The 15,401-nt window shown below is 41.0% G+C and overlaps 2 protein-coding genes across 6 annotated transcripts in view; one reads left to right on the forward strand and one right to left on the reverse strand.

The window, feature by feature from the left end:
• Positions 1-1,039: 1,039 nt before the first annotated feature.
• On the forward strand, positions 1,040-9,142 carry DIMT1 (DIM1 rRNA methyltransferase and ribosome maturation factor). The gene is made up of 12 exons (XM_040089463.2): positions 1,040-1,157; positions 1,280-1,353; positions 2,223-2,309; positions 2,709-2,770; positions 2,876-2,969; positions 3,066-3,115; positions 3,913-4,036; positions 4,722-4,814; positions 5,520-5,584; positions 5,818-5,881; positions 6,376-6,482; positions 7,219-9,142. Exons 1-12 carry the CDS (start codon positions 1,103-1,105, stop codon positions 7,259-7,261), a joined length of 918 nt encoding a protein of 305 aa, XP_039945397.1. The 5' UTR covers positions 1,040-1,102; the 3' UTR covers positions 7,262-9,142.
• Positions 9,143-9,154: 12 nt separating this feature from the next.
• The window catches only part of KIF2A (kinesin family member 2A), a 58,682-nt gene continuing 52,435 nt past the window's right edge, over positions 9,155-15,401 (reverse strand). For all 5 annotated transcript variants that reach the window (XM_040089462.2, XM_040089460.2, XM_040089461.2 and 2 more), the window contains 3 exons: positions 14,952-15,053; positions 12,733-12,868; positions 9,155-10,919 (listed from right to left, as the gene is read on the reverse strand). In XM_040089462.2, the coding sequence (XP_039945396.1) occupies positions 10,834-10,919; positions 12,733-12,868; positions 14,952-15,053 (324 nt within the window). In that variant the 3' untranslated portion in view covers positions 9,155-10,833. The remainder of the gene's footprint in view (positions 10,920-12,732; positions 12,869-14,951; positions 15,054-15,401) is intronic.

Raw genomic sequence — 15,401 nt, forward strand, 5'->3', positions numbered from 1 at the left:
CGACCCCAGAGCGGAGCCCGCGCCGCTTCGCCGGCAAAGGCGGGGCGGGGGCGGGGCCCGCCGCGGCGGGGGCGCGCACAGGAGCGCGCTGCCCGTGACGTCAGGCGGCGGCGGCGGCGGCGCGCACACGGGCGCGACGGAAGCGTGGCGGGCGCGGGGAGTTCCGCTGCGCTCCGCTGATCTGCTCCGGGACAGTCCTGGGCGGCTGCAGCGCCGCGGCGGACATGCGTGGTGTTTGTGTCAGAATGTAACGCTAAAAATATATACATGAGAAAGTAAAGCAAAAAATGCAGAAAGTATATTTATTGGTGTGCCAGCGCCTGGGAATGACGGCATCGGCGCCGCGACTCCGGGCCATGGGCGGATAGGCGCTTTCTGCAGTCGGGGTTAAAGCGCCGTGTTACCTTATTGGCAGAAACTGATGTGGGTCGCCCTGCAATATCCGTTTATTTTCTTTCTTTTTTTCTTTTTTTTTTTTCTTTTTTTTCTTTTTTTTCTTTTTTTTCTTTCTTTCTCTCTCTCTTTCTCTCTCTTCCTCTTTTTCCTCTCCCTCCTTCTTTCGCTCTCCCTTTTTCTTTCTCTCCCTTTCTCCCTCTCTGTCCCCCTCTTTCATTCATCAGTCATTTTCCCTTTTCCTTTCCACCCTGCCCCTCTACCCACAATCCACTCGCCGTGTGCTCAGGCACTAGGCCAGCACACCAAACACACCTATTTTCCCGCCGTCTGTCATTCACTAACAACCCCTGGAAAGCTCTCGTGGCGCCGCTGGCTTCCGCCGCCCCGCTGACCGCTGTCAGGCAGGGCTCACGGCCGCTCCGTCCCGCCGAGGCTGGGACGTGCCGCGGGGCTCGCTGCGGGCGGGGCGGACCCGCTCCTCCCGGAGGACCGAGCGCGGGCCGGGTCCGCCGCTCCGCCGGGGGGCGCTGCACCGCCCGGCTGCCGCGCTCGGGGCCGCTCGCCAGCTGCGGAACCGCGCGGCACGTGGGGCGCAGGGCCGGGGCGAGCCGAGCGGCGCCGAGCCCGACCGAGAGGGCCCGAGCCGAGCCGAGCCGAGCCGAGCCGGACCGAGCGGGCCTGGAGGGATCCGAGCGGAGTCGCTGCGATGCCCAAAGCGCGGGCCGGGAAGCGGGCGGAGCGCCGGGAGGGCCGCGCCGGCGGTGAGTGTGGACCGGACCGGGCGGGCTGGATCCCGAGAGCCGAGGCCGGGCCGGCGCTCGCACCCGAGCTGCGTGCCGGCGGGTCGCGGCTGCCCACGGTAACACGGTGGTCTCTGCCCTAGGCATCCTGTTCAACACTGGGGCCGGGCAGCACATCCTGAAGAACCCCCTCGTGGTGAACAGCATCATCGATAAGGTGGGAGCGCCGGCGGGACGTGCCGGGAAAGCGCGGCCGGTGCGCGGGCCCCGCTGCTGAACCGCGGCCGGGGCCGTCACGGAGCCTGTTCGTGTGCGTGCGTGTGCGCGTGCGTGCGTGTGCGCGTGTGTGTGTGCGCGTGTGTGTGCGCGTGTGTGCGTGCGTGTGTGTGCGCGTGTGTGTGTGCGCGTGTTTGTGTGTGTGTGCGCTTGTGCGTGTGTGTGTTTCTGTGCGTGTTTGTGTGTGTGTGCGCTTGTGCGTGTTTGTGTGTGTGCGTGTGTGTGCATGTGTGTGTGCGTGTGTGTGCGTGCGTGTTTGTGTGCGTTTGTGTGTATATGTGTATATGTGTGTGTGTGCGTGTGTCTGTATGTGTGTTTGTGCATGTGTGCGTTTGTGTGTGTGCGTGTGCATGTCTGTGTGAGTGTGTGTGCGCGTGTTTGTGTGTGTGCATGTGTGCACGTGTCTGTGTGCGTGTGTATGTGTGTGTCTGTGTGTGTGTGCGCGTGTGCGTTTTTGTGTGTGTTTGTGTCTGTGTGTGCGTGTGTGTCTCTGTGTAAGTGTGTGTGTGCGTGTTTGTGTGTGTGCGTGTGTGTTTGTGCGTGTTTGTGTGTGCGTGTGTGGCGGCTTGTGTGTTCTTTTTTCTCGTTACGTGGCTGCTCGCTGGTTCTTTACACGTGGCCAGCGATGCGGCATAAACCAGCGCCAGGACTTCCTTGTTCTCCCCGTTTTCCACACGTTCCTTAATAAACGCTCCCTTGATACGCAGTTCCAACTTTTTACTGTGTAAAAAGCGCTTGCTTTCATTCTGAAGTCAAATGATTGCGCGAAATCGGTATTAGGGAGGCGCTCAAAATGCTGTTTGTCCTTAGGCTGCCCTGCGACGCACGGATGTCATTCTGGAAGTGGGCCCCGGAACTGGAAACCTGACAGTAAAAATGCTGGAGAAAGTAAAAAAGGTAAGTGCAAGTTCCCTTGCATACTTTCCGTTCTCGAGCTCTGACTATGCTGTGGCTTAGACTGTGGCAAACAGGAGGGTCTTCACAGGCGTGGTGCACATAAGTAGAATTACTCCATTGATGTTTTTCTTATCATTTAAATAATTCCAATGGGTTTTTAGCTGATCATGTAAATTTTGTATGGTTTTATGAAACTACATTGCTGTTACCCGTTTATATGGTAAAGCTTGCATGTGTTTGGAGAGCTAGGAAAGTGCATAGCCTCGTAGGGATATTTTCCTAGTAGGGACTAGAATCCCTAGTAGGGATTCTTTAAATCCATAGCAACAGATACGGGGTTGGGGGTTTTATCATTAAATTCCAATTAGCAGCTGCAAATATGTACTTTTTTTTTTTCAGGTTATTGCATGTGAAATTGACCCTAGACTTGTTGGTGAGCTTCAGAAGAGAGTCCAGGGCACGTAGGTATCAGTTATGGAAACAGGGAGCATTTTAAGCAGGGGAGCTACTTTGCTACAAATTTTGGCAACATGCTAATCTGAGGATAGCCTCATCTTTTCCCACAGGTGTCTAGCAAACAAACTTGAAATCAAGGTTGGAGATATTTTGAAAACAGACTTACCATTCTTTGATGCATGTGTGGCTAATTTGCCTTACCAGGTAGGGGCCAAACAACATAGCATAAAACAGCATTAAAAAATTTTTTTTAAATGCTAATTTCCCAGAAATTATACTAACTTTTTTTTTCCCCCTCAGATTTCTTCACCTTTTGTTTTCAAGTTGTTGCTTCATAGACCTTTTTTCAGGTATGTGGTACAATAGAGCTCTCTATTACATGGGAAGAAGGAAAATAATTTTTGAAATAATTTCAAATCCAGTATTTTTTTAGTTCCTAAAATAGCAGTTTGATGGATCAGCGCTGCACTAAGTTTTTTCTGTAATACATAGCCTGACAGTGCCTGGAAATGAAGTTTATGTTGATGTAATGAGCATGAGGAGAAAATTTAAACTTGGCTACAGTGAGTGCCCAGCAGATAAAACAGAAGTTACACCTTCTTATTATTACAACTAAGTATTATTCCAGGGATAAAGAGGGTATCATGGCATTTCAAATACCTTCCTACCTAAGTTAGACTGGAAAGGGTAGAATCAATGCCAAGTCACTTTCTTCTTGTCTGACCTAAAAATGTAGCTGCCCTGTCTGTGTCAGACATCAGCCCTTGATTCCTCTCAGAGGAACGTTGGCAACGTTACCAGTCAATTTTTGGAAAGCTTGGATTTGAAGGACTCAGCATAGAGTTATTCAAAATTATTTATTACAGTTAGGCAACTCTGAGACTAGACTGTCTCTTTGATCCCGATCCATTTAGCAGTATGAATAATCAAATTATGTAACAGCTTTAAGGAGACTTAGGTGGTTTCACCAAGTTCTGTCGTGGGTTTGGGGTTTTTGTCAACACACTAATGAAGGCAGAGTTATTTATTATGGACTTTTACTCTTCTGAGTGCTGAGGCAAATCTTGTGTTATCCAAGTGTGTTAGTTGGCTTCTGGCATAAAAATTGATTACTAAGGACTGATTTTCTCATTTCTCTTACTCTCAGGTGTGCAATCCTTATGTTTCAAAGGGAATTTGCACTTCGTTTGGTTGCAAAACCAGGAAGTAAACTGTACTGCAGACTCTCTATTAATACTCAGTTATTGGCTCGAGTGGACCATCTGATGAAGGTATGTCATTCTGCATTTAGGTAGCTGTCCTAGGTTACAATGTAAGATGTGCCCAGAGTATGTGTTCTATCACCATCTACATGAGCTGTTGAAACTAAGTGGTGCACCACTGTTTCCCGTGCCCCCTCCCTCCAGACTATCTTCTGTTAATGGCCCATCAACGCCCTGCTGCATGACTCATAGGTAACTCCCTCCAGGAGCTATCTCTGTTTAATGGGCAATCAAGGACCCACTGCAAGACTGATAAAATGATATCAGCCCATTGTGAGATGCTCCACCCAGGGGGAGGAGCCAAGCATTCCCATCTGGATATAATCTGGGATTTGGGACAGCACAGGCAGCCTTACCCACTGGATTCCCAGAGGACAAGAGCTACCAGACCTTTCTGTGGGATCACTGCTTCAACAAGACCACTTCATCTGGACTGCTACCATCACCCTAAGAGGGTATCAGGCTGTATTCTGACTCTGTCAGTGATCTTTTGTACTATTGCATGTGTTTTATTTTATTTTACCTTATTTTTTCCTCCTATTAAATCGTTTTTTTCTGATTTGGAGTCCTTTGCTAGTTTTGCTTTCAAGCCAGCGCAGTAGCTTAGCTATCAAACACAGAAGAAGAGTGTTGCAAGTGATGTGAGGCATTTGCTTCTTATTCACACATCTGCTTGACTGATCTTAACTAACAGGTTGGAAAGAACAACTTCAGGCCTCCTCCCAAAGTTGAATCCAGTGTTGTCAGAATAGAGCCAAAGAACCCACCACCACCTATCAACTTCCAGGTGAGCAGTCATACTCAGTATAAGATGCTAGTGATAATACTTAATTTCATTTTTCTTTCCACTTACTACTCAGTTCTGTGTGCTGATTCTAGTACAAACTACCAGCTATTTATTTGAGTTTCCAAAATGCTTATTTCTGTGTTGATCAGGTTTGTGTTAAGACAGTAACAGAACATGCCACCGTCAACTGGGTGCAACTTTGTGTACAGTATTTCTCATAAGACCAAGTTCGGTTGGAGAACTGCTAGTTACAGTGTCCCTTTCATCATGGTTTATGTCTCCCAGAAGTGTTTCTGGCTGATGATTTTGCAGATTTTGATAAAAGGAATATATGAGATTTATCTTCAAATGAGTATGTGAAATCTCAGAAGACAAAAGTTACAGAAGAGTATTCTTAATTTTTGAAACACTTAAAGACCATTTCAGCCTTGCTCAAGGTTAGCCAGATTTTAAGTTCCTTCCTTCTCTGCAGGCAGTAGCACCTAGGCATGAAAAAGTACAGTGCAAAGGGTTTGGGGTGTGAAGTATTTTCTTCTCCATTTCTATTGCTTTGTCCAAGACACAGCTGGTTTTGTGCTGTTTAGAAGGACATTTTCATGAAGGATTTTCCTTTGTGTTCAGTATTGTTCTGAAGTTGCCAGTAGACTGTTCTTGTTTGTAAAAGCTGTATGTGATTTCCTAAAATTCTGAAATTTTTAATTTCAGGAGTGGGATGGTCTGGTAAGGATAGCCTTTGTTAGGAAAAACAAGACACTATCTGCAGCATTTAAGTAAGTAACTTCTATCAAAGGAAATCTTTTTGAAGTTTGAAAACCTATCCAGTTAAAATATTTCTTTTGTGCAAATGCATAGCAGTGTTACATAGTGATAAACCATGGTGGAAGATTTACACTGATGCCACAAGCTTTTTATTCTAGGAGTTTTTTTGTAGCAGACATTAACAACTAATCAAGTGAATAATAGTTACAGCTCAGTTTTCATGCTAAACATGTATTTGTTTCAGATCAAGTGCTGTAGAGCAGTTGCTGGATCATAATTACCGAATTCATTGTTCCTTACATAATACAGTAAGTTCCTTCTTAATCTGCTATATTCTATTTCTGTGTACTGTGACCTACACACTGACTTTTATAAGAGTAAAAAAAATTAACATTGAAAAGCTTAACACATCAAGGGTTTTCCAAAAAAGTTTGGAGGTGGGAGCAACTTGCCTCTTTTCTTAGCGAAAAATATAAAAGGGTCATTAAATCATATTGAAAAAGCTTAAAATCAAGTATGTTACTACAATACTGTCCATATATGTTTGTTTCAAGGTCTTTTACTAATTTAGTAAAACATTTCATGTCTGCTTTTCAATACTGCTGTGGTTCATATATAACGAACTGAGATACAAAAATTCAGATAAAATAGAACAATACAATAATTCATAAAAGAAAAAGTATAACTTTTTATCACATGAAACAGGAACTGTTCTAAAAACAGGAAAGAATTAGATTATTTAAATGAACCTTTTTCTGGGTTATGAGTAGAAAATAAATTCTATCCCATTTTTCATTGACAGGAAATCCCTGAAAACTTCAAAATTGCAGAGAAAATACAGACAGTTCTAAAAGATACAGGTTACTCTGAAAAACGAGCCCGTTCAATGGATATAGATGATTTCATTCGGTATTCTTTTTTTTTTTTTTTTTTCTTTATGTCTTCCTTTTAAGCTTCTTTAAATTCTGTCTGCCTCTGTACCTGTGTAGCACAGATCAGTATTAGATTGCACAGGAATAGCAGGGATTCCCACTCAGTACCAGACACACCTTGCATCCAGTCCTGAACATGAGCAAACACTCAAGGCCAACTTATGTATTTTATATGCTGTTTATAATATTGAGGAGCAGTTAGCTAAGGATCCCTATTTCAGGTGTTTGTGTACTAGACCCTTCTGTGTCTCCTTTAAAAATGGCCAGAGTGTAAATTGATGATTAAAGTTTCCCTGGAGTCTTATACAGCCTTTCTCTGCCTTGAGGATTAGGCCATAGTCTATAGCATAATTTTAAATATGAGTAATTTACTGCTGTATTTCACTCTTACTCCCGGTGGCATCATGAATCCTCTCCTAATTCAAGATAAAAGTTCTAGCTGTTTGTCGTTTGGAGAACTAAGACAGGTAAGCTCTCTGAAGAAACACAGTGAACCTGATAGGATCCAACATAAGTAACTGCATTGAAAATAAACCTGCATCTCTAAAATGCAAAATTTGCTAATAACTTCTAGTTTCATGTTTGTAAGAATTCTGTCTGTGCAGTTGATCAGTGATGGCTGCTTTCATGCTATTTTCTTTGCACATCTTAAAAACGCCTCAAGCTGAAGTTTAAATTGTTAGAATTGTAATACACATATTTCACTCTTTCAGATTGCTACATGGCTTCAATTCAGAAGGCATCCATTTTTCATAGGTACTGCCAGAAGAATGAAAGATGCTGTATTTTTTCACCAAAGTTTTACCCGGGCCAGATTGAGTGCAATGGGACAAACTCCTCATAAAAGCAATGAACAGAATACGGCGTATATGCTTGGACTCAAAATAAAATGTTAGATATGGTTTTATCACAGACAGTAGGCAAGAAGCTGCTGCTCAGTATTTTAAAAGCAGTAAATTCTTTCAGAGCTGAAGTGAGGTGCTGGGCTACCTCATGACTGTGTTATTCTCTAAATATCCAAAACATGGATTGATGATAATTGTAATCTGTGTTCTCTGATCATGGACTTCACCTCAGCATATTCATGCACAGTACTCAAAAGCAGAACACATAAGGGGTCTGTACAACAAAAAGAATGTTGCGGTAATTGTTGCAGTAATTTTTTTTTTTTTTTTAATCAATAGTTTCTGTGTTTGTTTTAAAGTATATTTAAATCCACCCTTTTGATTTGATTTGAGATGCCTGTCCCTCTCATCCCTCTTGTAACTATGAGCGCTCCAAGCCTGTTAGTAATCTTCTGCTCTTAGAGAATCCAAGTGAGTGTTTCTCAGAAAACAAAAGAATTTACCTTCTGGGTTTGATTTACAGAATTGCCTTTACCCCTTCCTCCTGTGTAGGAATTGGAAAAAAACCTACCAATGGGCCAGGGCTCATAAGTACAGTGGGGATACAAGCAGCTGTTTTTTAAGGTAACTACTTCACTGTTAAGACAGGGAAAAGTTTGAGCACAGATCATAGCTTTCAGTGAGGTTAAGAGCAATGCATGCAAATTAGCAAAACCTCCTCTAAGAAAAACTTTATTTATACACATCATGAAATCATTAAGGTTGGAAGAGGCGTCCTAAGACTTGAGTCCAGCTAGCAGCCCCATTGACGTCCTGTTTTTTAAGTCATTGATTCAGAGGCATGTATAAAAATAGGCAATCAAATTTACAGGCATCCTGAAGCATTGACTTCAAAAGCTGAATTGCACGTTGATTTCAAAATTTAATAATTCAGTAATTCTAGTGCTGCTTCACTTTGGTTCATGCAGAACCAAATGATGAGTGAGGTAAATAGCCACAAGGAATAGTGGTTGGACTAATACAGAAGGAAGAGTGCTGAAGATACGTGTCAGCTTCCTTAATGCTTTTGTTTTACTGAAAAGGAATCAAGGATAAGCTTGTCCAAATTGTGTTCAAGTAATTTCAGTCCATTATGGCAATGGGCTGCAGAAACTCGAGTGCCACAACCAGCCCTATCAATTTTTCTCAATTCTAACTGCTTCAGTATCAGTGTAGGTCTGGCTAAGCAGGCTCTAGCACAAAGACTGGCAGTAGACACAGTTTCTGCTTGCGTGTGCTACTTGACAGGACACATGTAATTTACAGGGCTTTGTAAAAAGGTGCTGAAAGCTAACTGGTTTTTTTTGTACCCACAGTAAGACACAGCCTCGTTGTGGTGCTAGGCTTGCTTGCATGGAGGAATTGTATAGAAGTCACTGTTACGTCTGTAGGATGCCGCAGTCTTCAGAAGCTTTTTAGAAAGTAAGAAATGTCTAGAGCAGCTTCAGGGAAAGCCTCTGATATTATATAACATACTAGCCACCTGCTAACAGAAGCTATTGCTTTCCATTCCATTGTTTTTTTCTTTTAGCTGTGATGGGTGATGATCTTAAAAAAAAGTTCAGAAAGAGGTGTGATTTTTTTTTTTTTTTTTTTTTCAAGATGTGCAAAACTAAAGTCAGGAGAGTGGTCTGGGGAACTTCTTTTTATATACCTTATACAGAAGAGTTGGCTTTATTTTGAAATAAGAGGCCTTTTCAAAAATGTAACTGATGTGTTTATAAATTCAAACCCTTCCCAAAGCATAACAAATTTTCAGATGTAATTCATTTAATAGCTTAATTTATTAAACACATTATGTAAAATCTACATTGTTTCAGTTTGCATGTTTACACACAGGAGGATTTTTTATTTTTAACCATGATGCGACAAGAGCTTCCCATAGCCTACCTTTCTATGGGACATACAAACATTAAACACTACAAGAAGTTCTGGCTCATTTAACTCTCCTTTCATTGCCTTCCCTTTATTCCCCTCCCCCAGGTCTGGCACAAACAACAGGCTTGTGTTCCAAAAGTAATTTTTAAACATTTCCAAGCGAAAGTCTGCTGATAACAAACTCCTGGAAAGAGGGAGAACTCCTACAAAGGTCTACAGTTCTTCATTTGACAAGTTCTTACATGAAAGGTCAATCTTTTTTGGATACTGACTTGCAAAAATAACTTGAGTGCCACCACCTAAAAAGTGCTGATACACATGGCGCCATTTGTGAGAATTCAGGTACTTGTGGGATTTCTATGAGCGCTAGGTAGAGGTATTGTGCAAAATCGTCAAATGATGCAATTTTACCCCACTTTTCAGCTGCTGGCACTGTACAAAGGGAAAAATAGGTATTAGCTACTTCTTAAAGCAACAGAACTACTCAAGCTACCTGCAAACTACAGTTAATGTACATGTAACTTTGTCATGCATCAAAATCCAAGTTTTTAAAACAGTATGTGAAAGGCCAGTATGGACATATTTATCCCCAAAGTTTGATAGTTAACTTATCCATACATAGCATTATCACACCATACCACATATCATATTATCTGCATTATCCTAAGATACAACTCTCTCAGTACTTAAAACATTACCTTTTAATATACATCAACTAATTTATATTTTTGTGGGTTTTTGTCGATTTTTTTTTTGTTTTTTTGGCTTTTTTTTTAATTGTTACAGATAAAATGTTAGAATTATATTACCATTCTTTATGGTATTCAACTAAGACAAGATTCCAGATTTTTACAAGAAAAATGGAATGTCCAGCTGTTCATCCACTCTCAACAGCCTGCAGTTCCTCTTAAAATGATATGGCACATCCTGTGAAATGAAACTAGCCACCAAAAAATAGGTCTTCTTGAAACACACCAAGAATGTACACACGCTAAAGTAATTCATATTGAGAAGTAAGGAATGTATTTTTTAAGGCTGTGCTTCAGAAAAAGGATGTTTAGGGTTAAGTAGCCTTCATCAAGGCACAGAATGGGAAAAGTTAAGCACAGCTGTCTGTGGAAGAGAAGTTAGGTAAAACCACTAATGAGGTGTGCATGCACGCCACAATTTTAAACTGCACAGCTGGTCTTTGTCATAAAACTGAACATGGTCAGAAGGAAGTGCTGTGACATTTTAATGTCCACAGTTTTACTTTATTAAAAATATGGCAAGTATCTCCAAACGTTTCACTATTTGAATAAATGAAATATTTAAAACAAAGTGCTTCACAGATCTGAACCCTGCATGGTTGTGCTGTCTGGTCTAGAAGCATTTTGTAGACATCATAGAGGCATTTCACATAAAACTGAAAATGTCATCCAAGTGAATAAGAAACGGGACATTTTCACAAATATTTCTAATGTTTTTACTTTCAAGTAGTTGAGTTCTCTCGGTCACTAGGTTTTGTAACAAATGTGTGCTACAGCAGTACGGGTTCATGAATTCCTTTAGCAGCAGAGGCCCTTTTCAAAGGGCACGTGGTCTTTTCGGGTTGATCTGTTTACTGGCCTGTTCCTCTTCTTGTAGAGCTGCCCGGAAAGATTTCACTTTGTCTTTAAGGAAAAAACAAAAGAATGAGTATTGATGTGCCTGTGCTCAACAGATGTTGAAACTAAGCCTTGATCTTCCACATCCCAGCCCTAACAAACAACAGGGAACATTCCTCCACAAAAATAGCTGACACTACAAACTACAAGTGGTTTGAGCTAAGCTAGCATTCAAAACCGTACAAACAAGTTGCTTAGCAACTTAGTCTCTTCTTGGATACTACCCCTGTCTCTAGGCAGGATAGGTTTAGTAAATGGCACAATTGTATTCCCATCTTGTAGTGTGTTCACACTTCCATTCTCCTTCTATCTTAGAGACTCTAGGGAGATACACACCACCTATATCCTTTTCCTTCCCAGTACCTTCCAAACCACTCTTATGAACATACAAAATCATATTTAGTGTACAGTCTAGAACCCAGAAGAGTAAATTCTAGTCCCCTCTGTTTTCTTATGAATGTGAAAAACATTTGTGAATAAGTTTTGGAACTTACTCACTGTAAATAATTAAATGCATCATTCACTGGTTTCATGGTAATTCAGTAAGAATACGAGAAACCTAAGGAAGGGTGGCATCCTCATTTTTCTATTCCTGTCCCTTCTATTTCCCAGTAATACGCCCAAGAATGGGAAGAAGGAAGCCAAAAAAATGGCAAAAATATGTCAGTCCCACAGTGACAGAAGTAAAGGATGAACCATTCAGTGACCACTATGTGCCATGAGCAGAACACAGATGATACCAAGACAGCATTTTCGCCTTGATACAAGTTATCTCCTGTAAAACTACAGTTATATTAACCTGGCTGTAAAGATGCAAGATCTCGTAGCATTTTACCTACAGTAGCCTTTTGAAAAACAGAATCTGCTAAGTTTTTGAAGAACAGATAGTCACCTAAACTGCATTTTTTCACTGCTGGTGTCTCAAATTGCCATCTTCTGAAGAAAAAGCCATCATCCATAAAAGCAAAAGGAAACTCCAGCTCCTAGCAAAAGTTTAACTGGCATTCTCAGGAGGCAAGCAGGCCACAACTGATCTGCTTTTTGTATTCCAAGCAGATACTCAGACTGAGTAAAAAGTGAGATTTTAACTTACAATTTTTTAACATAGATCAAGCAAACGGTTCCATCAGCCCTAAAAACCACCCCTGAGCTTTTGCCAGTGTAGCAGTATGTTTCCTGGAGTCTAAAGAGTTAACAAAAAATGAAAAGGAAAATTTATCTCCAGGACATACCAAACTGACAAGCTGATTTTAGAAGACAAGTGGAAGAGTTAATTTTGGGCACTATGAATTAGCTTCAGTTTGTTTTTCAACAGACAGGCTGACAAAATTCAAACAAAAGCTGTTAAAAAAAAAAGTAAACAACTAAAATACTCAGAGTCTGATGGCACTCTCAAGCACAGTCTTAAAAATGAGAGCAGGCTCCCTGCTACACTGCACAACACACAGCAAGGGAGTTCCTATTGCTTTTTCCTTAATGCATAGCCTTCTGTTCTTTTTCATACAGTTGGTTTGGATTTTCTTACCTTCCTTTAGTGTTTTGGAAAAAAAAGTTGCGAGACTTAGTTTGTACTTCCTGGAGGTAAAGCATAGACTCTTCCTTTATATTAGAATGAACTCATCATAGATGTGAACTTTTTCTTAGACTGCAGAATAAATGTTCCTTCCACTGGTGGCCAGCATAAGCAGTAACAAAAGACTTTAGAATATATCCACTTTTTTTTTTTTTTTTTTTTTTTTTTTTTTTTCCCCTTGTTTTTATTTCAAGTCTCCACGGCATATGCTAATAATGCACAGAGAAGAGATTAAAAGAAACTTACCTCTAAGTTCAGTCAGAATATCAATTTTTTGCTCTAGAATTGCTTCAAGTTGGGTAGCATAAGAATCCACGTCATAGTCTACTTCTTCTGTCATCTCAAGAAGTAGTTTTTCAACTTCCAACCATCTAATGGATTCCTAGATAAAAGTTTAAAAATATAAAAAACCACAAAAATCAGCAAAGTGTCAAGACCAAGAGCCGATTATGACTCTTTTGCACAATGGCCACACATTTTACTGCCTAGTCACTTCAATAAAATAGATTTCAATTCAAAAATGAAACCTTATTCCTAATTCAGCAAAATGCACTTTTTCTACATTATTTTTTAATTTCAGTGGCCACATCATGACAGGTAAGCCCCAGCTACCCAGTTCTCTTCAAATTCAGAACATTAGACAGTTGTGAAGCTGAGAAATTTACGGAACAGAACTTTGTCATGTTCCTGTCCCCTTAGGCAAGAGTCAAACTTTGAAGTCAGGCTTTAAGTATGGGCTGCTTACCACTACATAATTACACAGTTGTTACTACGTTCAAGGAGCCAAGATAATTCTACCCTGTTTTGAGAGAAGCTGTATAAAAGGATACCTGTTTTAAACTCTATTATTTGACCTAAATCCACACACAGGAATACAATAAACGTTGGTTAAAAAAGCTCATCTTTGCACTCTGAACATTGGGGAAAAAAAAAAAACCTAACGACAACAACAACAACAACAACAACAACAACAAAAAAAAAACCAACCACAACAAAAAAAAAAAAAAAAAAAAAGGGGAAAGAAAAGCTTGTAGCAAAGAAGCATGCGGCCAGGAGTTTAAATGTTAAAGAACCATGCAAAATTGTGATCAGAAGAACTGAGCCCAGTTGGAAATGCTTGGGTTTCAAGAAAAGAAAGCAGCTGACAGTTCTAGGCATACTAGAAAGCTTGGTTTGACATACTAAGTATTTCCCTCTGTGCTCCGCAGCCCAAGCAAAACTGAAAATGTAGTCCAAACTAGTTTGGTTTTTGGGTTTCAGGAGAGATGGAGCTTACTCTCGGTTAAGATTCATCTCATCTAACATAATCTTGTACATTGAAGACACAGACTCCTGAACACGTAGAGCAGAGTTAGTTGCACTGGTGTATTTTAGCTGTTTTTGTCAGGAAAGGATGCTGTGTATCAGCTGCTTTCAGGAGAACACTGACAGATGATGACTGGTACAGCTGTCATATTTTGTGTCGGTGCAGCCCACCTACATACACAGCATAAACTAACAAGCCATGCTTGAACAAAGGGACCTGAGGCTTGGACACATTTCCTCCCAGGGACTGCCAGAAGGAGCAGTAATCTCTAGCAGAAGGCCAGATGGACAGACAGAGGCAATTACATCTTAAACTAATGCAGCTTGTCTCTCCAGAAGTCACATTAGGACATGACTTTCACACTTCTGTTATGTTTTACTTCAGAGCTAATGTTCCATAGTAACTAGATAACTCCACCCACTGTAAGATGTTTTATTTAGCATCTTGCTTTATTATGAACACACATCAATGTTCCATTAAGCTAGATACCTGAGCTGATAATGTGTATTCCCTACAGGTTTGATGGTCTGCTGTTCTCCAGGAACAGATGTGCCAAACAGACAACTTGCCTGAAGGCTTTAAGGTTATGAACAGAAGCAACCCGCATTTCCTTCTGAAAACAAGTAACTCATTGTCACGATTTTGTGCGTGTAAAAGGTTCCACAGCACTGACCAGCACTACATGGGCAGTATTCCTTCCAAAAGCTCTGACTAACAGCAAGTGAAATCTTTACATAGCTGTGAAGATTGAAAGCAAATAGGCAGTCTGAAATACATTTGTCTCCTCTGGAGAGGGAGATGTCACAAAAGAATACACAGATTCAGACACAATACTTGGAGGGAGATGACCAAACAGAAATGGTGCTGACAGAGATTAGCAAAGCCCAGCAAAGGAAAATTTTACTAAATTTCAATGCAATTTCTTGCAATGACCAAGAAATGTACTTCTCCTTAATCATGGGGACTAAGATCAGGTGTTATGGAATCTGTTCCTATTTGTTTGTTCCAATCAGCTTAACATAATAAATCAGTTTAGGAACCTTTGACAGACAGAAAGGCTACAGATCAGATGCTCCTCCATCTTCAAAAGTATGCACTTTCATTGGGAAAACATAAATTCCTGAATTAGGATAAAACAAAGTGGAACTCCATCTTTTACCTGGAAGACAGTCCTGTGGTCTTCTACCACTTGCTCTTCCATTTCTACCATTTGGGACACAGCTTCATGGAAACTAAACAACTGTGGAGAAACTTCTTCTTCCTAAAAACAATAGTTAACCTTGTTAGCCTGGAAAGAACTGTGGCTGCAGAAAAATGTTGAATGTGACCCATTTCATCACAGAACATGGAAAAAAAAATGCAGAAGGCAAAGCCTGTCAAAAAATAGAACTCAATACTTCTAAGAAGTATTAAGAAAATCTCCAGGAATTAATAGAAGGGGCAATAAATCCCAAATGTTTACAGAGTTAAATTTAATTAATATTTACCAAAAATTTCCAGTCGCTAATCCTAGCAAATACTGGAAATCAGAATATTCCACACTAAAATAACAAGTTAAAATAATGCGAAGATGAAGTCTCAAGGGAATAATTATCATTTCTAATAGATT

This window comes from Hirundo rustica, chromosome Z, assembly GCF_015227805.2.
Source record: "Hirundo rustica isolate bHirRus1 chromosome Z, bHirRus1.pri.v3, whole genome shotgun sequence".
NCBI classification, from domain to species: Eukaryota; Metazoa; Chordata; class Aves; order Passeriformes; family Hirundinidae; genus Hirundo; species Hirundo rustica.

Coding starts and splice junctions, on each gene's coding strand:
- DIMT1 (XM_040089463.2), top strand. CDS start 1,103: ATGCCCAAAGCGCGGGCCGGGAAGCGGGCGGAGCGCCGGGAGGGCCGC. Junction 3,116..3,912: donor CTTCATAGACCTTTTTTCAG/GTATGTGGTACA, acceptor TCTTACTCTCAG/GTGTGCAATCCTTATGTTTC. Junction 4,037..4,721: donor GAGTGGACCATCTGATGAAG/GTATGTCATTCT, acceptor CTTAACTAACAG/GTTGGAAAGAACAACTTCAG.